The 26,299-nt window shown below is 44.1% G+C and overlaps 1 protein-coding gene across 1 annotated transcript in view; it reads right to left on the bottom strand.

Annotated features, from left to right (window-relative positions):
* The window catches only part of LOC131286968 (fasciclin-2), a 50,725-nt gene extending 47,003 nt beyond the window's left edge, over positions 1-3,722 (bottom strand). The window contains exon 1 of the mRNA XM_058315979.1: positions 3,653-3,722. Within this exon, the coding sequence (XP_058171962.1) occupies positions 3,653-3,722 (70 nt within the window). The remainder of the gene's footprint in view (positions 1-3,652) is intronic.
* Between the last annotated feature and the right edge of the window lie 22,577 nt (positions 3,723-26,299).

Here is a 26,299-nt window from a genome sequence, read left to right as displayed (position 1 = left end):
CCAGCCAACCGGTCTTGGATCGGATGTCATCGATCTTTAGTACCGGAACTTCCGGATGGGTACCCACACCGGGGGTAAGGATTATCGATGTTTTTTATTTATTTTTAAACCAGCAAAAAATGAACGGTGCAATCCGATGCAATTCACCGCCCAAAAGGAAAAAAGAGAACCGTTAATTCCATGGTCTTGGTGCGATATTAAATCAAATTCTGCACGCGATGGAACGGATGACGTTGAAATGATCGACTTCGACATCCTTTATTTAAAAGCTCTCCTGACACGGACGAAATACGTTCTCGAAAGCCTCCGTTCGGCATTGGAAAATATCGACAGATACGTTATCTATATGTGATGGAGAAAATGACGGGCAAAATGTTTTTCTCTAATGTGTATACGGCTCCACTCAGGCGACGTGAAACACACATCGGGCAACCTACAAGCTCCACTCTGGACAACAGACAGCAATTCATCGGGTTTTCTGCCAACACCACCACCCACGCCCCACCACCTCTGCGCTTGGTTTTCCTTCCAAAATGACATCGACAAAAAAGTTCGTGAAATGTCAGGTCAGCAGTTTTCGCTTCAGCAAGTGGCCAAGTCAATCCGAGCGTCTGTCGTCCTTCCTACCGTTGAACCTCGAAACGGACAGAGGTCACTAAAAATAGTCCACCCACGGATCGGGTGGTGGTGGTACATCCCCTCGCGAGCCCTTCGACATTCGACATTCGACATTCTTCCATCGATCGGCGTTGGGCGGATCAATAGGTGCTTGTGTTTCCGTCGTTTGCCACCCCGTTACACCATTTTCGCTCGGAAAATACCTTCACTGGTCAGGGGAACGTTGGAGGGGGTGGTGCTGACACGGGAAGGGATGGAGCTATTTGCGCAACCTGCAATATATTCGTCAATCCCGGATTCGGGAACATCGTGGCGTCGTGCAAACACGCTGGGAAAAACGCTTCCCAGAGTCCTTTAACTGGTTGGATTTTCCCGACGTTTTTTTTTTCTCTCCTCGCGCATGTTTTTCATTCCTCTCCGTCTCTCTTCATGCCTCACACATTTCCCTCCCCACCAGAAGGTTTTTTTTAAAAGGCTGACATTCACCGCTCGTGTTAGAACACACTTTTTTAACACTTTCGTTCTATTTTCCAATGCCACTCACGGACGACCGCACCCGACCCGGCACCTTCCTCTCGCCTCCCATAGCTGAGCGGCTAATGTTTTGGCATGCGGTCAAGTTGCGTGCCTCGCTCTCTCCATGTATCTAAAGGAGCTAATGGGGATGAAGGGAGGAGGAAAAAAAAGAATCTACTTCACCAACGACGGCGAAGACGACATCTTGTTGGTTTGACCCGATGGAATTTTCTATTTCTGTCATCGCCACCGCCAAATGGATGAGAAGCTGGGTTTTTTTTCCCTTCCCGTATTACAAACCAACCACCAAAGGCCGTCCTCCTATGCGACGACGCATTTTCTTTCTACGCGCGCGGCATTTTCCATTTTTTCCCTCTCGTCTTTTTGAGATTACTTCAGAAATATCCCGCCAGTTTCCTCTCGACAGTTTGCGGTTGCACTTCTGGCGGCCACAAGTAAGGAATCGCGTAATCCAGTGTCGGTAGAGTACGGTAAAGAAAAGGAAAATCGCACACATACAGACACTCGAGAAAGCCTGGAATGCTGCGGATATCACAAGGAAAAACCCCCGCTGTCATGCAGCATCGTTTATGCATTTTGTCATGAAAATATTACAAAAGAAAAAGCATAAAATAGTCGACGTCAGCTGAAAGATGGCCATGAAAATAGTGACACGATGGGCCTCTTGCCCCGGCCCGATCTCCGGAAAATGGCACGGGCGGGCGGTGTTGTGTTTATGATGGGACCACCCTCGACTACGTTTCGAAGGACATTGCGATATTCTGTCGAATGAGGGATGTTTAAGGGAACGGATTGAAGATTCTCAACAAGGGACGCAAGAGAGAATATGAATCACAGGAAGCCTATGAGCATAATGAATAATAAGAACTTAACAAGAACAAAAGAAAAGAAAATATTTTTTGTAAGTTCATACGAAAACGTAGTCAATTTCATATTCAGATGGAAAAGGCAAAATAAATTTTAATTACTTAATTAATTTTAATTAATTTTTCGTTTTTCGCTGCGAAAATACACGCAGACAGTATCGATGTGTTATAAAATCTTATGGAATCATTGCCAATTTCATCTTATATTACAATGAGCTATGTCAATGTGAAGATGTCGTCTTGGGAAGCCAACCAAATTCCTTTCAACCTACACATCAGAAACCCAAAACACATCCCGTCGTCCAGATCAGCAGTGATGTCAAACTCAGTTGACCTCGCGGGTCTTTTGATTTGCGTGCCAAAACGTAGCATTGATTAGGTGCATGAAATTAAGTTCTTATCAGTCATGAGTAAACAATGAACCATGTGTTACACTTTTAAATTTTTGGTTTTGCTATGAATCATATCCAACTTTTCATTAGTTGTATGTTATTATCTTGAGATAAGCAGTATCATTAGACCACCAATTTTCAGTAAAACAAGGCAAAATATGGTGATTCAGTATGCCTGACTGTGAATACTTAGTGTTGTGTACAATTAATATAAGAAAGTCACACTAATCATTGATCCATAGCTGGAGAACTACAAGAGCGTTATAAATGAAATTACAAATATTCTGCGATAAGTTGGCCGTAGTAATTATGCATTTTTATATATCTTAACTCTCTACCAAAAAACACAATAGTGTTGAATTGCAAAACATAAACTTGATATGATTTGGTAAGAATTGGGAAAACGATTGCAAATGAAACGATTGTATTTTATCGATTTTTGAGAAACATATGACCATTTTTAATTTAATTGAATGCACTTCTAGTTAATACGATTTATTCGCTTGTCTGGAAAAATTTGCGTAAAACCCTTGCCCTTGTCCACCACCATACGTCGGCGAGAAGTTAATCAATGGTGAGTATAACTATCACATAGAAATTGTTCAAATTGACAGTGTTTCTGTAGTCTTACGGGTATAAAAACCAACCGGACCACATGTTTGACATCTCTGGTCTAGACGCATACAAGGCAATAGACAGAGGCCATTAACGTGTCTGAGAACGGAAGCTTAAAACATTTTCCGAACTCTCCCTTTCCCGCCCCGTACACCCGGTTCACCCCCTGTGTTGAGTGAAATGTAAGATTACAAATGGTTCAGTTAATTACCGACCAACAAACCATTATTCCGCGTCGAAAAGCGAGACCCGATATCTGCGCAAATCGATGGCCACAACGGTTGCCACAGATGGTTCGAATTTCTTAGCACTTGCTGAGCCGCGAGCCGGCAACAAGACCGCAACATGCTCGTCGTTCAATGTGTTTGTTTACCTTCAACCCCTGGCGTGAGAGCAGTGGGAACAACAATCGTCTCGACCATCTTCACGATGATCACCTGACCTGCGTTCATAATGTTTGCAAACCGATTAACTTTCAGAACCACGAAAGGATCAAAGGAAGGTTAACGAGACTCGCAACAGAAAGGGAAACATGATGCCCGCTAAAGGAAACTTTGTCTCCTTGGCACACACATCGAGTAAAGAAATTGTTAGTTTTTTGTATTTGTTTATTTTGCTTCTCACCTAATAGGGTAATCCATACAAACAGCAACACTAAAGCCGCTTGGCTGCCTTTGCCAATTTGTGCAGCCATGATGTTCGGGTTTCGTTCCTTGCGCACTCTTGAGTAGGTTTTACCCTTCGTCAGGTTCACAAATTCCGTTGATCGATCGAGCGATCGAACGCCGGGAAGATTATCCACTTGGTTAAAGTTAAATGCACACTTTAGTTATTTTACTGACATATAGACAACTCGACACTACAAACACTTCATTAAAGGATCATTACTACAAACTTGAGCACTATGAAAACAAAAAAACACAATAAAAATTATTTACAAGCGAAAAAACGAAGTGGTAAGAAAGTTGTTTACAATTTTAAATTTCTCCTAGAATGCCACTATTTCTTCAACACTTATTTCTCGTTCAGAGATGTTTACTAAATCTTTGTTATGCTGTTGAACCGTTTACCGTACCATATCAACATAGCAAGTTGTCATGACATACTCTGAGAATCAAAGTACTCAAAGTTCAGACGATAAGACTTGTTTTCTTTCACTGATTTCGCCTTAGTTCCTCGTAATCTTAACAATAATCAGAAGGTATTACATTTACGCAAAGTAATGGCTAGTAAAAAATAAACTGTTTCTGTTTGTAATTCTCGTAATTCTAACACGTTGTTTTTTGTAATTTCAGCGTGTTAGCATTCCTGATCGATTTGCGCAGATCTTCAATTTCGACACTGCCCTATAGATTTTGACGGGGATCTGAAGGATTTCGCTGAGATTAAAATACTACATCTTTCTCACGAATAAGCTGCTTTACAGTTTCAACTCTTAGTATGAGATTTCGACAAGACTACTCCAATGGAAATCCTTGGTAATTTTTTAACACGTGCTCGTTTCTGCGGCTTTGCGAACTTCCGTTAAACAGCGTGTTTTCCAATGCCGGTGCACCTGTGTGACGTCACGGTCTACAGAATCCGAAGCGACGCACCTTGTCAAACCGAAAACAACATGCCGGGGAAGCGATGCTGACTTGGATGGAAAGCCGGCTAAGAAAAGCCTGTCTATGCTACGGGCGAGTCGGTTACATTTTGTGTTTGAATGCACGAACATTTCAGTTCCCTTTTGATTCACCATTCGCGCTTCACCAATACACCTGAGAGGAAGCCCAAAAGCCACCTTTGGCGTAGGTTTTTTTTTATGCTACCCTGTTTTTCTTTTTTTTTATCTCTCGTGAACAAGTGGACACAACACACGGTGCTTCGCCTTCTCGCGGTTTTACGAACACCAACTAGCAGCGCCCGCGCGGCGATGCGCGTCAAGTCGGCGACCATGTTTGACTTTTCAGAGTTGTTGTTTCGAGCAACCCGCGCCCTCACGACCACACCTGAGCGCAGGTGATTCAACCATCATCGATTGTGTTCGACCCTTCGGAGATCGCGCGAGACAAAAGAATATGTTTCGATCAATGGCGACTGCAATGGTTAATAGCAGGACTTTTAGGGTTGCATCCCCGGAAACCACGAACGAACGCACTCCTCGGGACACAGGCTGTTGCTTTTTCCGTGAAGATCAAGACGATTTTAGACTTGCGGGATGTTGTGGTGGTCCACGAACACCGACCAAATGCGTGCCCTTCTCGGCGGTCCAACTGGTGGCACGTCGTTTAATCCAATTTAGTTGCTCGCGCCGCGGAGGTGGAGACTGCCTGCAGGGTTTAACACTAAACTGGGCAACACACAGTGGAGCTCACGACCGTGGTGGTCGATTGTGCAACAACAACGACGTACACGAGACGTTGAAACTGGTTTGTGGAGGGTGCGGTTTGTATCGTTTTATGGAACCAACACAATGCACTACTGAACGCGAGAAACCGAAACACAATTAACGTTAGTACGCTTGCACACGAAACAGAAACAATGGCACCAGCGGTGACCACGACACCAAACACCTCAATCAAACGGAATGCTCCACTCCCACCCGCACGTTCCGACGCAAACTTACTGTACGACTTGAACAACCAACACCGACGGCGGTTTGAATGCGACTGTTTGCGCGACCGCCGCGCGATTCATTCCTAACGCGGCGCGATGTTTTGCCGCTTCGCGCGTAACGAAAAACATCGAAACGATGCTGCAGCCGGAAACGCGTGGTTCACCGGATGAACACGTGCTCGACATTTGAATCGGCCGTTGCGACGTCGCGCAGACCACTTGTTGGGGGTGCAACATTTTCAGTGTGCCGTGGAAAAACGCTCCCGGAAGGCGGGCGGGTCGATGGCGGAAACTTGATGCAGCCCAGTTTGTTGGGATGCACATTTTCGCAAGAAATCACTTGTAAAGAATGGTTTGTTTAGTCTTTCTCCAGCTGGAAAACAAACGAACGTGCATGCAACTGGTCTAGTGGTCACGATCTTCGAAGACCTTTGTTCGTTCACTGGTGCATTATTAATTAAATCTCAACTTGCTCTACAATGAAACTCGTTGCAGGCGATGACTCATCTTGAGCACGATAGATTTCAGTAATATTTTATTTTGTTAATAAATTAAGCATAACAATTACAATAGAGATGTTAGCTCTATTACAGGCCTTGAAGGCAGGTTTGTTGCGTTTAAAAAATTGTTACAAATTACCATTCAACCCGAACTTTACACCGATCTCTTTTTCCAACCGTACCGTTACCTCGCTTAGAGAAAAAAATGGTTTGTGTTTAGTAAATTTATGATGCAATATGTTTTTTTTTTTTGTTTCTTCTATATCATATTCTCCACTGTTTCGCTCGAAACGGTATCGATGTACCCTCCTTGCGCAGTTGCTTTATTTGCGACGGTAAAAGCTAATGATTTATTTTCCACGCTCCGAGAAAAGCGAACAACCGTTCGGCGGGATACTATTTATTAGTGAAACCCTAGAGTATAGGGACCAACATCGTCCCTCTTTGTGCGTTGTTGCTTTCGTGTCCCGAGCCAGATTGAGCGGCAATAGCGTACTGATCCCGGCGTCGAGCTTAATAGAAGCATACGCGCAAACACCAATAAACATCCTGCATCCAAAACTGACCAAAACGAGGGCATTGGAATCGCAACTGGGTAAGAAAGAAGGGGAGGAGGAAACGAAAAAAAATGGGAAAAGAGTCCCGCAAAGCAACAGAATGCACCGAACATAAATATGTTTCCCAAAACATCGATCTTATCAATGGGAGCAGCCCGATTGGGATGTGGTGCTAAAGTGGTATGTTGGGATGTTTTCTGTCCCGCCGGGACTTCCCTCGCGTTCACCCCTGCCGTTTTTCCAAGCATTTTGTGCTCTCGTTTTGCGCTTCATTAGGAAAAGTAAGAGCCACTCGGGCGTCCACCGCAAGGACCCTTTCTTCCCGGGTCCGTACACCGTTGCAGCCCTCCTTTTATTAAACGCTTTCGTGCTAAAAGTCACATTTATCATTTATCCGGCCAATGGAAACGGTTACCGTTGCCTTTCGTAGCTCGTTTTATGCATTTTCACTGCACGCATCCCTTCAGTGCTCGGCTAGGGGAAAACCGGGTCATATCTACAGTAATAATGGGACTGAGGACGGAGGTCCTCTTGAAACATCTCTCTCGAAAATCGGTTCAGGGTGTTCTGCACCATTCTATTTCTCTTGCTAACACCATTTCTAGGAAACGGTTTAGGGCAACGAACTTGGCATAGATAGGGGCTGCAAAGGTGCAAGACCCCTTGCTGCTAATTAGCATATCCGAGCGCATGGTGGCACTACACGCTTCTTTCGTGTCATCAAATGTGTAAGACAAATTGTTCTAAACATGTTTTTTTCTCAAAAGAGAACACATGTTTTAGCGCCGCATATGAATGAGGCAAATGATAACAACGAAACATGCAATGAATAATGATTTTGTAAACAAAGTTGAACAGTGTGAGCTTGTTGCATCAAATTGAATTTCAAACATATAAAGGAGCTACTTTACAAATAATGTGCTTTCCTTTTTTGTAGGAATCCTAGAATATTTAAAAAATATTATGAACATAATTCTTTAGAAGAGCTAGTTATCAGATCAACTGACATTAATAACTTGTTTTTTGTTTAACACATTTGAAACAGTTACTAACGAGCAAGAAGAAAGCTGGAAACTAAAAAGAGGACAAAGGAGAATAATAATTCGAAATTACGACTATGGAAATACATTTATACTGCTTAGCTGGACTGTTCCATATCATGTACAATTTTTTTTTTTAATATTCAATGACTTAAAAGATTGTGTTGCACTTCGTTGTTTATAGCAACTTTATTTTGATTCAGGACCATGCGCACTCTTTCTACGCTTCCAGCTTGATGTGTTTCGTAAAGCTACAAAAACATTTCCATTCTTTCAAACCTTTCACAAAAATCACCCTTTGGAGAAAAACTGTAACCGAAGACGGGCCTAAAGTAAACATGGCGTTAATAATATGCCATCAGCTCAACAAGCCAACATCAGTACTCTAACGTTGGGGTGGAAATTAATTTCCCACACTTTGTCCCTTGAAAATCGCCCCTTCTTCGAGGCAAGTGCAGAACGGTGCGTACTTAATCGTTTCAATGCTTGTGCATCTTAAAGGGCAAGGAGAAATTATTGCTACACCGACTCCCAACCGATCGTTGTTGAATCAAGTGCGCACATGTGGCCATGTTTGCTTTAGGTTAAAAGCGAAGCACCGAGAATCGATTTCCCTGCAGCCGTTTGGGCCGACGGAGGGGAGCGGGAAAACTCCACGGCGAGGACCGAGTGTGTCACATGTCAGATGAGCCGTCTGATTCGAAAGGACACCCGCGCAAAAAGGGCGGTACATCCATGACGTGCGAGTGTCAGCTTATGATATTTGCCAACGCACTCCGCATCCAACTCCGCCCGCCAATCCATCAGCGTTGCATTCATCTGGGTGCGCGGAAAGTGTTGTCGTCGCTGCTGAAGGAAATGCTAACAACAATTCGGCACACGTCAAACCTCCGGTGAAATGACTTTCACCAGGCAGGGGTCTTTGAAGATGACAAGCTGAAACAATAACATCAACCGGCGCCATCGGACACTTTTCCGGCCGTCCAAAAAGAAAAAGGGACTTCTCGATACTCCCGTTAGGCAGGGAAATTAATCATCGTAACGGTAAAGTGCAGCCAGAATGTCTGTATCAAATTCAGCCCCGGTTGGGGGTCGGTCGGCGGAAGGGACGAAGACGCGAGTGTGATTGAGATTGATTAGAGGAAAAATTATGTTGATAGCCTACAGACGTTGTCGGAAGAAAGCCATGATTCCGAGAGCGGGAGAGCAATGGAAGGGGTTCTCCTACAGCGGAAGAATACTACCCCGGCTTGCCTGATGGAGCTTAAATGGAGAAACAATAAGAAACAAAGCATCCTTCGTCCTTCGACACAGATTTTCTTTTCTTCCCGTTGTTGCTTTTCTACCATCAATTCATCTGTCTGCCCCTTCGGGCGACACTCTTAAAGCTGGCCCCATCAAGAATGTCACGGACGGGCGGGGATGAGATATGGGGTCGGGCTTGAATGGCACCGGGATATACACATCTTGCACTAAGCCGCAGCTATTTGTATCGATAATGGAACCCATTCGTTGGTTTTGGCATCACAAAGCGAAACTAAAATCGGAATGCCGTTTACTGGGAGTTGTTGAACGGTTTTCTACAACAACATCACTCCCTTGTACCAGGGAATCAGATTTCACTAGCAAAGGTAGCGGTATGAGAACATTTTCCTTGGAGTCATCTTGGAGCCAATCGATCACTGTTAATAATAGATTCATTTGTTTTTACTGACAGTTTCCCAGCGGTAAGGGAAGAGTGTAATGATTTTCCAAATACTTTAGACAACGATTTAACAAGGGGAGTTAGTTTTTTGTTTGAAAAGTTTATCGTACTAGCCATCAAAAACATTGCCATGGGAAAACCCTCACAGTTTAAATTCTTACTTTCTTGACAATAATATACTACCTACAGAAGAAATTTTAAACAAACATACACATATTTTTAAACTGAAAAAAAATCAAACATTCCATGAATCATCAAACATTGCATCAGGAACAGATTGGTTCAGGTGCTTCAATTTAAAATACATGAAAATACTGGGAAATCCTCTGTAGAAGGCAAACACTTCATCATACACAAGTACAGCGCAAAAAGGGAAAATCTGCACTGCCTACCAATTATTTGTGTGTGCGTACCAACGCATCATAAACATCATCATCATTCTCGGAGGCCAGGAAATATTTCGAGAAAAAATCACAGTTCCAAGCACTCGCTCAAACGCTCGTTGAAAAAAAAAATAATATTCGACCCAAAGTTTACTCAGCTGCTTCATGCTGCCGCTATGGCGATGCTCCGACGGTGCATGTCTGCAAAAATATTATCACCTTCACTTTTACCCACTCAAATATTTATTCCTCTGCATCTGTTATTCATGGAACAACAGCAAGGACATCGATTGCGGAAGCCGGCTGAGCGAATGCTACGACGAGGCGGCTTCCAACACCAACGCAAGCCGATATGGGTGAAATTGTGCCGATGCAATTTTTTTTTTAGTAACTTCAGCTTTCCACTTCCCATTTCCGGCCCGACACAGCTCGGTGTCGATGAAATCCTCCCTCTCCTCCCCAACTGGAGGCCAACAACCTTGCCGGAAGTGAGTGTGTATGGGAAGGAAAATCGGTCTAGCCCGTTGAGTGGTGGTACCATGTAGTTGATTTTCCTACCCAGCCTTCTGGGCGACCTCACGGTGGAGATTTCTCTCGCTCGCCCTTAAGAGTATCCGATGCAAACAGCATTTTTTTATTCCGAACGTATCCCCTGGCAACGTCACCGGCTTCCACGATGGTGAAAAGTCTAAAGCACACAAACATAGCGTTTGCGTCAGTTTTATTTCCCTCCTTTGGTAGATCGCTTTTTAACCGAGTATGGAGGCCCCTTTTTTTCCATCACCATCCCGATGCGCCCTGGATGCGCCCGGACGCAATCTGAATCTCCTATCTGGGGCTGATGATAAGAATAATATTTTATTCATCGGTGGCACATGATTCCCGGTCGAACCTTACGGCTCCAGCCAACGCTGGTGGAAAGGCGGAAGAAGGAAAGAAAAGGTTGGACAATGCGGAAGATGATTACGAAATTTTGCTTCCGGACATGTGTGTGATCCTTGAGGGCACGCAGCGTTATTTAGAACAGCAACAGTTTGAAGGAAGCTCCCGCCCCGTACGCTTTGCTAGTGGGAGCGAGAAGGGCGCAAAAGAAGGGTGCACCGGAGAAAATTGATCCACGCAACGGGGGGATGAATTAAAGATCGTTATCGGATGTCTGGAAGGCATTGGAGTGTAATGAATTTTAATCGAAAATCATATTTTTGCTTTTATCCCGGCGTGGTCGAGGAAACTTTTCTCCGAGTGGAAAACTCGGACCGTCAATTGAGGATAGTTCTAGAGGTCGTGGTATGATTTACGAATAAAAGCTATACGAGTAGAAAATGATTGCATGATTTGCTCCAACAATAATTTATTATTCTATCTTATTTCTAGATAAACTAACTACGGAGAGTTCTTAAATTAATTTGCACGTTTTGACTGTCTTCCATTCGGCATCCCTAAAATGTAACCAACCTGCAGCAAAAAATGGACCCCATAAATAAAGCATAATTCTGAAACAACAGTCACTGAAAAACGACAACTCGGCTCGGGAGGGCACGCGGCTGGCGAGATGCAAATTTTATTTTCCATTAATTCTAGCTTCCCACCCCGGAGGGCAAACGGGCTCCGAACTGCTTGTTGTTCCAGATGTTGCAGCTTTTTCGCAAGCTCAAATCCTCCCCCCAAACCCCCCGAGGGAGGTGTGGATTCCGGGAAGGATGCGGAGGACAACAAGTTTTGTTACAAATTTGTCCATAAATAATTGGCCCCGAAGCGTTTTTCCACGGGGAGTGTTGTTTTTTTTATTTGGGTTTCGTACGAATGGGAAAGATTTGTGGGCGGTGGGCGGTTCGTTTAATGTTCTTTCTAACGGAATGCTCATCCTTGCATCCTTGTCTATGTGTGTGTGTGAATAGGAGTGAGTGAGTGTGCATCTTTCAGCCCGGGAAATCGCGGAAATTTCACTTCCGTCCTGTTTGAAAAAAAAACTTTCCTTCTTTTTGCACTCGATCCGCAAAGTGGGAGCAACAAAAGGTTCAAGGAATTCCGTGCTCTCCAACGGTGCGGTCAGCGGTCCCCCCAACGGTGAAAGTGCCGGGTAAGACGCGTGGCTTCTCGGGTTTTGCGAAAATCTCAACTTTCCCAGCGCCCAGCACTATGCGGTGTGTCCTATAAATTTGCAACACGAGCCTCCGGTATGTGAACCGGGCTTTGGTTCGGGAAAGCCGGCGCTTGAAACATTCGCAACGAACAACCACAACCACGGCGAGGGGGATCCGAGCGCTTGACCATCGTCGGAGGAAAGTTTTATCTGAAAAACGAAAAAAATCCCGGCACAATTTTCCGGCTCCAAGCTCGGATCGGATCGTCGAAAAGTTTTGCACCTGCTGTTGCCGCCCGGGCGAAAAGTGTACTACAACTCCAAAGTGCAAAGGCCGGGTCCTGTATTTCGATGTGTCAATGTTTGACATGGATAAAATACTCAACCTCGGCGGCTCACCCGGGGTCCGGGAGGGGTAGGACTTTTCAAGTTTTGCACATTTCTTGGGGAGTTTTGTGTGTGTATCCCGGGGTGTTGTTTTGCTCTTTCGGTCGAACACATTTTCGTGTCAGGAATAATGAAAATAAAGCCATTAAATTTCATTCTATCTCTTCGCCCCAAGAATTGAGGTGACACCGTTACGACCCATCGTAAGACGTCGGATAGGAAGGGGAGAGGGAGGGGAAGGGGAACTAATGGATACGCCAAAGGCATCACCTCGCGCAGGACGAATGCAACAGAACATCGATCTCGACGAAAGATCGAAGCCGGGGGCGGATGGAATTTTCCCTCCAGGATATGCACGCTGTCGGTTCACCAGGGGGAGGGAGGTGGAGGGAGGAACAGAATTTTTCACTTCATTTTATACCCTGCATGCTCGTGCCTCACGCCTCCCCTTTCCACTTGCCAATAAATACGTTCGTCTACGCAGGGCAAACAAGTGTTGAAGATGCGGGCCTACGCTCGGTGGTGGGAAATAAATAATTTTCCACCGACACCGAACTGTCGTTTTTCGGAAAGCCACACCGGAGGGGAAGGGGACTGTTGGGAAGTATAGGTACTAAAACCGGGCGGGCAATTACAACGACGGCACTGGCACTGGGAATACCTTTTTACATCCGGCGAGACACACCGTCGAAGGGGAGGATTCGTTGGCTTTAGCGTAGGGAGTACAACAATGGTGAACACAGTGGTTGCTGCAACCTTTGGAATTCTTTTGACAGGACGAACACGGAACGGAAGCTATCTGCTTTTCTTTTAAAGCTAAACAAGTCTTTGCGTGCGGGCAACATTTCGGCGAATATAGTTGAATAAAGTTGGTTCTTTGCTAGGGAAATGTTATGCTCAGTATTCTTTGCGCGCAGCATGGAAAGCAAAGAACGTCGGTCCCCCACGAAAAGAAAACCCGAAACCTAAAGACGACAAAAAAGTGTTGAAAGACCGAAAAGAAAAACTGTTTCATTTTTAAAACATTCTGAAACCTCTCCTCTTTCGGTTTTTCAAACGTCCTCAAGTTCGTCATTTTTAACCGACCCTTTTTCATTCATTGAAAACGGTCGTTTCAAAACGATTCACTTCAAAACCCGAGCCCCGGTGGGCTTTTGAGGAAAATATGTTAATTACGCTTGATTTATCGTCGCACGTTCCGGTATTTCTCCGCGGCACGCTGGTGGCGCCTGGTTCGGAATTCGGAAAAGCTTTCCTCACCCGACCGAGGGCGCCCATGAAAACGGTTACTTTACGAGGCGCGTTAGTTATTTTTTCGCGTGCCGATCCCATTGCTTGACCGATTCGCGCAATCTGTGCCACGCCGAGGCCGTTGCCTGCCATGGGGTCTGCTTTTTTAAAACGTGTCACTCTCGAGCGGCCAGTGGGCGATCTCATAAATTCCAGTGAATTATACAACCGACCTCAATCCGGAGGGCGTTCTCCACTATCGGTCGCCGGTGGAGAAGATATGAATTACGGTAGCCCCGAACCCCGTGGGCGATAAGGCCCTTCGCCAAGTTTTCCCGCCAAGAAAATCCGGTGGGAAAGCCCGCTCGGTTTCGGTAAATTAATTTCATCGGACCAGTTTACGTGCCAGCCGGACATATTCAAATCGGTCTGGTAGGGGGGAAGGGTCATTCGAGTGGCTCGAACTCGACAAGATTGTGACCCGAAAAGCGAACGGTTGACGGGAGGGTTCCAACGATGGCTTATAAATTCATTTGCACCGTGTTTTATGACACTAACGGCGTTTAATTTGATGTAATTGCTGCGAGCGGCTACCGGAAACGGTTGATGGCCAGGCGGTGGGTGAATGTTAGGTTCCGTATGGGAAAACCACAGTGAAGCCGTACGTCGGTGTAATTGTACATTTGTTTGAACACCATAAAACCATGAGCCTCTGGAAGTTCTAAAAACACTTTACTGCTTGTAGAAAGACGTAGCATTTATTGTTTGGTTCACATTTCCAGTATGTCACCATGCCATGGGCAAGTACTCAAAATAACCAATTGTTTGCTTAGCAATACTTATTCCTCCATTCACACTCAACCACCGTGATGTGGACGTTATAATTCGTCCTTTTCCTCGTATTCGAGTGTTTGAAGTGCTCTCAAAGACTCGTCCGAACTTCCTTTCAATGGCATCTCATTCACAAGACTTTTTCATTCATGCAGTTGAAGATTATGACATTTACAACCAGCTTAGGACTTTCGGTGAAAAGTGTACTGAATAGGCTACAAAAACTGGTCACCAGCCTTGCGGGTCCAGTGTGCGGAACACCGGTCATCGCTTGGCAGAGATGCATTCAACTTTAATCCCATTTCACCTTTTGAAGTGAGGGATGCATTCGTGGACCGTTGCGATAAAATAGTTGCCTTCCTTTGCTCGCACGATAGCGGAAAGGTACGAGGCTAAATACTCTACGACTTTAATCCCTTCCTCCTTCCTGTGCCACTCCATGGGCCGATGGTGGTGCGACCGTTTCCAAGGACATTTAAAGTAACGGGTCCATTTTCTTCCGCCCGAAAGCTTAGCAGAAAACGGAGTAAATAAAGACGTGTGCGACCTATTGCCGCTGACGGTATAATTAGCATCGTTTTTCCCATCGTTCACGTTTCCCAAAGTCCATTCCGTTCGTGTAACAGTTTAATCCTCCGGGAGCGGTGAAGTAGCTCCCTTACGTAACGACTCCGTCTTAAAGGACTCTTCAAGGAAGCGGATATTTCTTCATCATCCACGAAACATTCACGCCGTTTTTGTGAACGAGAGTGTGCTTTAAGGGGCGAGAAATAACTGATGCTAATCACAACATTTGCCGTTTGTTGTTGGTGTTTTACTTGTAATCGGCTCCATTTTCCGGGGCTAAGACTTGGCCACACACCATCCTGGGACCATCCTGGGAAAAGAATTGTCCAGTATTTGAGACGGAACGGAACACATTCGAAACGACAACAATCGTCGAGAATACCATGGCGATGGTGGCGAACCGGAGGAAAACCTGATCATTATTATGCTACAGCTTATGCTGGGACAAATGGAAACCGATGGAAATAAACGGATATTGGTGAGGGCTTTCTGTTGTCTGAAAAGCTCTTACAGCAATGTCAATGCTTTTACTGCTGTTGTGTTTCGCTTGGAATGATTCCGTTTCTGCGATCAACGGCTTTCATTACCTGCTATGCTTACGGCCCATTTTTAATCCCTTCGGGAAAATGTTATCCTGAGAACGGAATTTGGAAGCTTCTTAACTATCATTAACTTCAAATTTAACTTCATTCTATCAAAGGAGTGTTAATAAGTTGAAATGCGTTTCACTCTTAACCGTTTTACGTTGCGTTACGCTTTCAAAGATTTAAAAAGCATAAAGTCTCACATTACATGAAGAAAATCTTATTACTATTTTTTAAACGACTAGCTATTCAAAGCCGATCAAAATACTTTCCTCATTCAAGGAAGTGCAACGAACGCGTTCCTACTACCAACAAACACCCAAGTTCCATGGAGAAAATCTGAGCGATTCTTTTTTCGCATAGGGTATCATTACAGTTTTTTCTTCCAACTCAACCCTTTTCCCATATTTTTCTTTGAATTTCTAGAGGTTTCCACTTCTTTCCTGTTCAGTTGTTTGTGAATCCGAAGCATCGCGATTTGCCTCTTCGTCGGTCGCGGGCGTAAATACTTCCTGAAAAATGCTTGAAGAAAGTAAGCAAACGTTTCTCGATGGCTTCGCGTCTCACTTGCTTATGCTTCTTATGTTCGCAACGACACGCTCAGTCTATATTGTAAACAACTATCAACCCGATCGTTTTCGGTGGACGGTTGGACATCTTGCAGGCGAAGCTTCTGCGTCACCGGAACGTTAGTCACGGTCGCAAACCACTGACTAAGCGAAACGACTTCGTTATGCTGCTGCGGCGGGTTTCCATTTTTTGTTGTCCTCCACTCCACCCACCGTGCTATGTTGGGGAGTAATGTGACCGTTGGTTGGTTAGAAAAAATTGAGAAAAATTATCCGCTATTGGGACGAGAAGAAAACGAGACGTAATGAAACAGTTAATATTGCACTTGTTCCCTTTCAGTTAGTATTTGTACGCTACTTTTTGTGATATAATGTAGGTCACGCTTTCATTCTGTAGTCGCATCGTTGGATATGAATTGAGCGCACAACGATATCGATGCCGTACACGCAAGTCAAAATAAAGACCACCTCATGTACTGGTGTGCTGTGCCACCACATCACTATCAGCCCCCTGATAATGCTCTTATCGTCAATTATGAATTTATCGCAATCAACGCACAGATAAGGCACAGGTGGAATCACACACTTCGGTCTGGTTTTTCGAAATTCTACGTCCGCGCGGGCTTCAGGAAAGACAATTCATGCAGTTCATTCGAGTTGCTTTGATGAAAACATCGCCCCCGATTCGTGCCGAACGCCATGAATGGTCCTTTTCGGGCAGTTCATTCGGACGACGAGGGAACGCCAGAAAAACACTTGTCGGAATGTTTTGACTACTTCCGGGTCGGTCGGTTGTTTGGTGCGGCCGGTGGTCTCGGAGGTTGTGGGTTTGTTTTTATGTTGCTGGGAAGGTGGATGAAACATTGAAACGTTGATGGGAAATTACCTGAGTTTCTGAGAATGATCATTCAAAGTGCGGAGTATGTGAAGTATACTTTGTAAAATTTAATTAATATACCTTCCAAGAAATTATGAATCACCATTAACTCATAAAAAAGCACTTAACCTTTAGCTGTTTTAATATTTATGTTCCACTACTGCATAGTATTCCTATCGCAACCTTCAAAACTTTCATAATTTGGAAGATTTGATTTTCCATGTGTCATAAAACATATTTTCACCTACATCCATTTTTATATCTAGGAGAAAGGAAAATGAGGTATGTTATCTATTTTTAATTACAAAATAATCAACCCTTTCCATTAGTCTGGCATACACTCAGTCCAAAGAAGCTACAGGACCTTTCAACTCCATCATACACAGCGCCGACTATCAACATAAATCTTCCCCCAATCAATCTCAACACGCGCCCTCGGTTTCTTGCGACAATTACCTCGCAAGCAACGCAAGGTCCATGTTCGGTAGCTTCAGGAATAATTAATTTCACCGGGTTTCATCAAACTTCACTTTGGGAAAGGTGCTGTTTTTGCTTGTTGATCTCACTGCTGCAGAAGATTCTTCAATTATTTCTTTATTTATTTCTTCTCTTCATACCCAAGACGCATTAGGAAAGGGAAACCCTTTGCTCTTCGGCATCTTTTATGTTTGTCCGCAATTTTTATCCTTGGTAAGTACACCCTTCCCCCATCTGCGGCCGTTAACCACTGTGTGCTCCCAAAAGTGTCACACGTTTCGAATGATTCTCCCTGCCCTTTATTCCTCCGCCTGCGAAAATGATAGGAAGCATCTTTCAAGCAACACATTTTCCACCAGAGCCAGGCATAGAACCAGATGTTTTAATTCCACCAAACCGCGGGGCTGAGAATGGGCGCAGGATGACTAGTTTTTTGGAGGGTGTGAAGGAAAAAGATAAAAATAATCCAAGCACAATCGCGGTCAACCGAAACCGTACCATACGGTATCGCGAAGGTTTTGTTCCTGTCGAGTTACGCTTTTAATTAAAGTGAGGCTACAATTCGGCGCCAAATTTCAGCTGCAAATGGACACTGGTGAAACGGAACCGAGCATCAAAGGGGAAATTATAATACCGCTGGAATGACACCGTCCGAAATCTCGCGGGATGCGTTTTTCAAGTGAAAAAAGGAATGGAAAAAGTGAGCAAGTAGCAAGAATGAAGCCTGAAAAAAGGTATTGCTCGGACCTTACTTTCGGTTCGACATTACTTATTTAAAGAGAGCTTTTCGGTGCCACGTGGGAATGCAAAGTAGGGAACATTGCCAAATGGCCATTACCCATTGGCGCGCGTAGGAAAAAATCCGGACCGATCCGAAAATAAAACTCCCATTTTTCCCGCCCTTGCGGTGGTGTCCCTGCGGGAGTCTCGCAAGGAATAAATTATCCGCCGGCGCGCTGTGGCCCCCCGTTTTCCCTCGGCAACATTTTCCCATTGTTTTCACTAATTTTATATGACTTCTGTTTTCGTTTTTCGTTTCGTTGCTCGTTGCTAGAATAACCATTAGAAAGCCGAACCGAACGGGCTGTGCATACCTGAGCATTGGGTCGCCGTTCGAGACTCTATTAGTGGGCCGTTTGTTTCCATTTGGTTCCGGAGCACGGACCGACCGATTGGGAAAAATATGAATCCAGTGGAAGCTGGGTGTTGTTTTAGAAGGAAAAAAAAACAAACAAACCGTCACCGCTAATGGTCAAATGGAAAAATAAAAATTACAGAAAATCCCTCTCAATAACACCGGTCGTGAACGTTCGCGTCCTCCTGGGGCAGGAGAAAGAATTTTCACCTTACTCCTACGGAAGCTGGTCGCGTCCAACCGACAACCAACATTCGCATCCCATGCATTGATGCTGGCGATACACTTTTCCGGTCGTTGACTTCACGCTGAACGGATCTCGGAACGGATCGGTAGAGGAGTGGGAAATTCCCCGATGAGGAAACTTTGGTTTTATTAATTTATGATCTAATTTCATTTTGCCTAGTGTTGGGCCGTTGTAGCGTGGAAACTGGCGGCTTTTCCGCGTTCTCGTAGAAAGGGTGCTTCGGGCAAAAGGGAGTGGGTACATTTTCCGCGAAATTTTCGAGGGAAACGCACGTATCAACAAACATGCGTATTACAGGATAAAGGACAATTGAATCTCGCCCAAAATCTTTAAAAAGCACACGATTCCATTTTCCCTTTTTCGCGTGCGTTTCACAGCCTTGTAGTGCTTGATGTAATATCGATGATTGCGATCAAGAATATTAATTGCCATCAGGACGTGCTACTTCGATATAAAACACACCCCAAGCGCGCGCGGTTTATTTCTAACGTTAGCACTTAGGGCTACACAATCCAGTATTTCCTATACATATGGTCCCTTTTTCACCCGGGCGACCCTTTGAAACATCATTCGGAGTGCCTTAATTATAGCTGCATTCATACGTCGGTTACATTTTCCGCAATCGCGCAGGGGTATAATTTAAATTATGCTTCTAATTGTTGCGAAATAAACATACGCACGGAGAGAAACAGCAGGATCGGTTCGGCTTTTCCATGGTGGTAAAGTTCGGAAACGATGCGTACGGAAGATGATGTACGGCTACTGCAGGGTTTTAGCATAAATTCATTGGACGGTTGAAAGGCAAAGGGCAATGATTTTATTATATGATGAATTTTTCATAGCGTTCGTTTGCCATTTACTTCGCGATGGCTAAAAGAGACAATTGGCTGAAGATAAAAGGATGATGATTCATTTTGGAAAATTGTATGTTTGAAAATGGTATTTGTAGATAACCATTTTGGATATATTTTTTAACAAACCCATATTCTGATGTCATGAAACAGAGTACTTTTACATTTATTTGTCTCACAGACAACCAGTGGCAGAGTTTTGTTGAAACATTTGAGTGGATTTTAAAAGCTTAATGGCCATACTGGCACCACAGGGTGGGTGGCTTACGGCACATTAACAGGTTTATAATTTAACATAAACACCGAACAGCTTTTCCCTTTCACCGTTGCCAGACTCGCGGCGAGAAACCAACAGGTAATAAAACGGGATCGTTTAATTTTATTTGTCCCGCTCACCAACCGACAGCCGAGTGCGAAAAGAATCCTGGCTCTCGGTTTTCCCCCCCAGTGGCGTCGCACCCGGAAAACGGCAGCCTCCGCCCGGGAAAATGGTTTCTCGTTTTGCATTAGCACACCATCGTCAGGACGCCGTGACGAATGTTGGATGGTTCCGATGGCGGCATAAGAGCAGCATCCCTTGCGCCGAATCATGTCGGGCGCTTCCGGCCTGATGTAGCCGCCCCACCTCAGCTTGCCGCTCGCATCCGGGAACTCGACCGTGTTCCGAGCTTCCCGTCTGTGGCTTCCCGTATGGTTCAATTCACCCGCCGACCCGCGGGATGTGGTTTGGAATGTTTACTTAAGCGAAATTTCCTCCCAATTTCATTTTACGACCCGGCCCGCGGCTGAAGGCGTTGGGCCTCGGGCGGCGACGGAGGCAGGGGACGGGGAAAACCCCCGAAGTGCGGATGCTGCATTCAGCTGCTACCAAAAGTTCGCCATCATCTTGAGAGGCGAGACAGAGCGATGGGGGATGGGGATGTGGGTATCATTTTCGTCTAGGCAAAGATCTATAAAAACTTGCCCCGTTCCCGCCTTCGGCGGCTTCCCCCTCCGCCCCGACAGCTAAATGCCCCACTGTGGGTAAGGCGTAAGTACATTAGAGCCCAAGGCAAGGAGTAGTCTAATTTTTCGACCGGGAGGAAAACTTCAACCGACACCCGAGTGTTACAGATGTTGAACTGTGAGCCAACTGGAGTATGGTAATGGAAACACATTCGCGTTCACATTCTGAATGGTTCTGGTTTTCTAACCGGTTAGGGTGAAAGAAAAGCGTAAGAAAATGTTAAATGTTAGCAAAAAAAAGCCTAGTTGCTTATGCTCACTACTTTTTAGGACATCTTAAAATAAGCAGATAGATAGAGGAAGTAGAACAGATAGAAAATGTTTTATTATAAAATAAGATAATTGAACTCTAAGCTTCTTTTCGTCGAACTCAATAATAAGAGTCACAAAATAAATAAAATAATAAACAAATAAATCGATCGTCGTGTGGTTTAACCACAGTTGCTTATAATGAGAGATTTCCCCACAGATGTGTAGAATAATGCTGGCAGTTGAACCCACATGCGAAGGTGTGCCGTACTGTGGTAACATCAAGAGGAATGCCAAATAAATTTGGCCTCGCAGCCCACATCCATCCAGGCATACTTCACTTCAAAGCAACTCAAAGCTGCTGCTTTATATTCCAAAAGTTAATATTCCAGCATTGTTTCGCAAACGAAGTTGTGCCAAACATAAATACACACACACACACATACAAACACGCACACACTCTTGCACTCTGATCTCTCAAGTACTGATGATGAGCAAATAAAGCAAATTACGACTAAAACCAAGCGTGGCGCCAACTGCACTCAGCACGGATGGTTCGCGGAACGCGTGCACGAAAATGCTGCCATCGTCCTCGGGTGCTCCAAGCACACCGACGAACCCAAAGCGCCCTTGCGGACATGCGTGTTTTCCGCAACTCTGGTCGAAGAGAGCGGAGGGTGGGGAAAAAGAAAACACAAAACCACCCAGCTTCCAACCCCGGGGGTGCTTTGTTTGGGGTAGGAAATCTTTTCCACTCGCTCGGTGGTTCAATTTTCCGAACATCCGAACCGGCGAAGGGACAAGACACGGTGCGGCACGGTCCTTCCGACGACGGACTGGCGCGCCAGTCTGGCGCCGGCAGTAAAAATGAGCCCGACCCGTCGAGTATCCCGGCAGCCCGTCGACATAGGACTGAAGGATTCACTGATGTTGATGCTATAAGCGAGGACATTCTCAAATAACCCTCGGCGGGCGTAAAACGAGCGCCAACGCAACTGTTGCTGGACCAGTTGTTGCCCCTCGGACCGGTTCACTTTTCACTGATTGCAGTCGGTCGAATTTCATTGACAACAGGACTGGCATTCCTTCCTGGGGGGTGGGTGGATGGAAAAATGTAATCTCTAATAAGTCCTGACGGGGTGGATGTAGTTATCATATAACGAACCGTAATCAGATGGAGTCCCGTGAATGTGAGCCTGTTTTTTTAAATTAAATTAAACTGTCATTTTCCTGAAAGACACTTCGAGAAGTTACGCAAACAGGCAAAACTACACAAACCGACGCATTGACACATATGGTAAAATGGAAATTCATTTGTGGCTGAAAAAATCCCTACTCCTCGTTACCTAGCATCCAAGGCAGAGCAATTTCGGCATCCAAAAAGAGATGATCTTATTACGATTTAATTAACGACAAACAAACAATCATGGGCCTCTCAATTTTCCCCTCAGCTATTTGCTAGGTACAACATCCCTAAATAAACAAATCAATATGCTGTCATTTTGGCGCATCATCTTTCGCATTTGCTCGTGACAGCAGTTGTCTGCCGTTGTCTTTCTTCGTCCCTGTCTCATTTGAATATAAAGTCAGCGCTTGCAGTCGCTAAACCCTCCGCACATTATATTTACAAGCTTGTTTGATTGTTTGCCCGTTGTGGGATGAAAAAAAAAGTCATCCAAAAAAAACCATGGTTGCAATTAGACAGTGCGGACGACCGGCAAGACAGTTGCTCAAATCCTTCCCCCTTTTCTTCGGTGGGCCGATTTTCTGAAGTGTGTGTTCTGCAAAGTGCACGAAAAATGCGCCAACCGAGCGACGGAGTTGCCCGAGAGGATTTAATTGAATGGAACCAATCAACCTTCCATTTAAGCACGACCCGTTCTCGTCTCGTCGTAATGGGGGAAGACCCTGGGTGTCCTTACGAAAAGTGCTTCAGTAAATTGATTTTTTTAGCCCGAAGCCAACGGAGGGGCTGGCTTCCGAAAAGAAAGAAGACCTGTAAGCGGACGTGTAAGCCGACGGAGAGCAGCAAGAAGTCAATTAGGATATTTATTTTGTCTCTAAAGCGAAGCCACGGACCATGATTATTGTAAAGAAAACAGTATGTTTGGAATCGTTTACAACAATATTGTTTTGCTAATATGATTTCAATGTTTTTGGTAGAAGACATATATAGTTTGTTTAATAACGTAACAATGTTTGTCCCTGAATTGTATGGCATTGATTATTGTCTTTTGAAAAGTTAAGCAAACTTGATTGAAAGTATCTAATCTTTGATCTAATGTAAAAAGAACCCCAAACGTGATTCTTATTAGGCAATCTACACAACTTAAGGAGACCCACGCCTGTCGTAGACAAAATAATTACATTTCAGGTACTGTATACGTAATTATTGCATCGGAACGAATTGTTTTGCAGAGCTTACATGGCTTCGCTCTCACAATTGGTAGCAAACTTTCCTCGCTCCACCCAATAAATTGTCGTGCAGCCGGTGGAGGCCAAAGTTAAAAGCATTTCCTAATACTTTTACCAAACCACAGCACATGGGTGAAGATGACGTCTGCACCAATATTTCCGAACCGTTTCGAAGCAAGGTGATATTCGTTCCTTATCCGATAAGAGCGTATTGAAAGCACTTGTTATTTATTCGATTGTGGTTCTGAAAAAGAGCCGGGTTGAAGCGGACTTGGGCTTCTCTACGATGCTGAGTATTCACGTGGTTGGCCCATGTTGCTTTGATTTTACATCTGCACCCTGCCTGGTAGCTTTTCCAATCCTTCCGAGATGAACATAGTTGTAAAGTGTACATTTGACTGTGCTCCAATCATAATTGTGTTTCCTAGGTGCTTTCAAAGTAACCCAAGACCACAAGGATATGATTTGTTGAAGCATTTATCGGAATCAATTCAAAAGCCCTCTTTTTACTAAAATAACCCAAAGGGCTCTTAAAAATCATAATATATTCAGTTTTCTAGGAGCATAGTGAAACAAAAGAAGCAATGCTAATGAGATTCTTGACAAGACGTTTTTGACACTTTTTCTTATTGTTAAATTGCTCATCCAATTACTATATTTGAATTTGTGTGTGTACACTGCTAAGATACAACTAAAACTTTCCTCGAAGAGCTAGAGTGAACTCACAAACAAACCTTAGTGATGTTTCATAATTAAATTGGTTCACATTTATTAACATAACGAGCTTTCATCAGAACATCCCTCTCACAGTTGGAAGCAAAATAAAAAAATCCCTTTTCCAAATAAATCCCTAGTCTTTGCTTTTTTATCTGTTAGACTCTAAAACATCCTTTTTCATGCTCTCAAAGTTAAGTGAATCAAAGCCCCGGGGCTGACTCAAAATGGTTTCTTTGACGTAGAAACTGACGTGCCCAAAATGATTTTTCGTTCTAGGCCGTTACTGTCATTGGCTGCATCTTGTTTTATGAAATTTAATGATCTTACTTTTTGTTGAGGCTGTCCTTTGTTTTTCACTCCTAACGAGTGAAAAGAATCTGTATGTATATTTTTTAATGAAGAGCAATTTCTAAAGAAATTTTTAAAATGCGTAGGAAACACATAACTCCTAGTATCCCATTTAAGTGACAGCACTTAAGGATGAAAAATCAAATAAAATTTAAATATATTTTTAATGTTTACTTCCAAACGCGACCTCGGGGCAGAACCATTACAAAACTGAGCATTAATCCAATTCGTTCATTATAATTAATTATTGAAGCATGTTTAGGTGTGAAGCTTTTCTAATGTCAATAGCACGAGCGTCACTCCTAACCCACGGAATCACGTTTGTGAGTGCACACAGCGCTCATTATCTATTAAACACACAACGAAAACTACACCCAAGCGGATCACTAAGACGTCTGCGGTGATGTGGGCCGCGACGGAAAGTTGCCCGGATCATAAAACGGATCTAACGAGCATCGCACGAAGGCGTATAACGACAGTATTTAAGCTTTTCCCCGAGCGGAAAATCCGCACAGGACGACGGAGCTAATTGCGAAATGCTTTTAAAATTTATGGCCGTCTACGTTTGCTGCGCAAGAAACTATGAGCAGGTGCTAATTAGTTGGATCAGTTTGGGATACGAAACGTGCCGGCGGGAAACAGAACGTTAAGGAAAACCTAGGAAAGGATCTGAACGGGGGAATCACGTGACATTTGGTTGAAGATGGGATATGTGAGCTTCCTTTATGAACTAGGTTTTGTGTGGTATATTAGCTTGGATAGCGAATACATTTATTGTTCCGAGGAAGAGTTTTGTTTTTTTATGTCAGCTATTATTTATGTATTTTTTTTTTTATATTTTTATAACACTCCCTATGGTATGCATTATGCCAGGCAGTTTAATTCTAAACTCATCTGATTTTTTCGTATAATTTTAGATCTTGTTTGGGAGCATGCTATGATGGAAAGATTGTGCGAAAAATATTCCACCACAAAATCGTGCGGCTTTCGAGGTTAGAGGTTTTCGTTGGCATTTTTGCTGCTTATATGCTGATTTACAGCCTCATATGAATGTTTTTGATGTGCAAAGCCTTTATCCACGTATTTTTTGCACTTGTTTGGTGGTTTGCTCATCGCTAATCGCATCTACATCAAATAAAAAGCCTCATGCGATTACGCGAAAACCTGCGCTGTTTGATGTTATATGGCTGTGCGTTTTTTTTTTCTTTTTTTATTTTAAAAAGGTATACATGTATATTGTTAAAGAAGATAACAGGTGATTTTATCAGGCAGTGGTAGAAAATATCAACGCAGAAGACCAAATAACGCAAATAAGTAGACGGTATTTTTAACTAGTAACATTTTCAGACGCTCAATGATTCCAAAAATGAAAATATGTGGCTACAACGTGGCATGTGTACAGTTTTGAGCAATTTTTTTTTTTTTATTAATCCGAAGGCCAAATTCTAACACATGTTTGCCACTTCGCGCAAAAATTTCTCTGTCCCATCGCTGACATAATCAAGACGTTGGGTTTGCCACGAATCCGGTTTCAGATGGCCAGCGAAATGATTCTTTGTTTCAGTTCATCGTAAACAAAGAAGATGATTGTGGCTGGCAGAAGAGAAGAAAAAACACTGTGGAAATAAACACTTGCCAACCGCCGGCATCGGGGCCGGATCTGCAGCCGGCTTCAAACGAACTTCTCACGTTTTCTCACGGAATTGGGGGCCCATGTGTGCAACATGGTTGTGCCCGCTGGGACCATGTGTTGGGATGGTTAGCTTGGGTGTTTGAATTGCTTACGACGTTTGAGTGATGGTAACAAGTGGCCAGGGAGCAAAGGGGGCAACGTTGAACAAATGTTTTGAATCGTATCACGGCTTGCTGGAGAAGAGATGTTTTCCAGTCAGTGTATAGCTTAAGTTAAAATTTTC

This window comes from Anopheles ziemanni, chromosome 3 (assembly GCF_943734765.1).
Source record: "Anopheles ziemanni chromosome 3, idAnoZiCoDA_A2_x.2, whole genome shotgun sequence".
NCBI classification, from domain to species: Eukaryota; Metazoa; Arthropoda; class Insecta; order Diptera; family Culicidae; genus Anopheles; species Anopheles ziemanni.
This window is presented reverse-complemented; position numbering and strand designations above follow the sequence as displayed.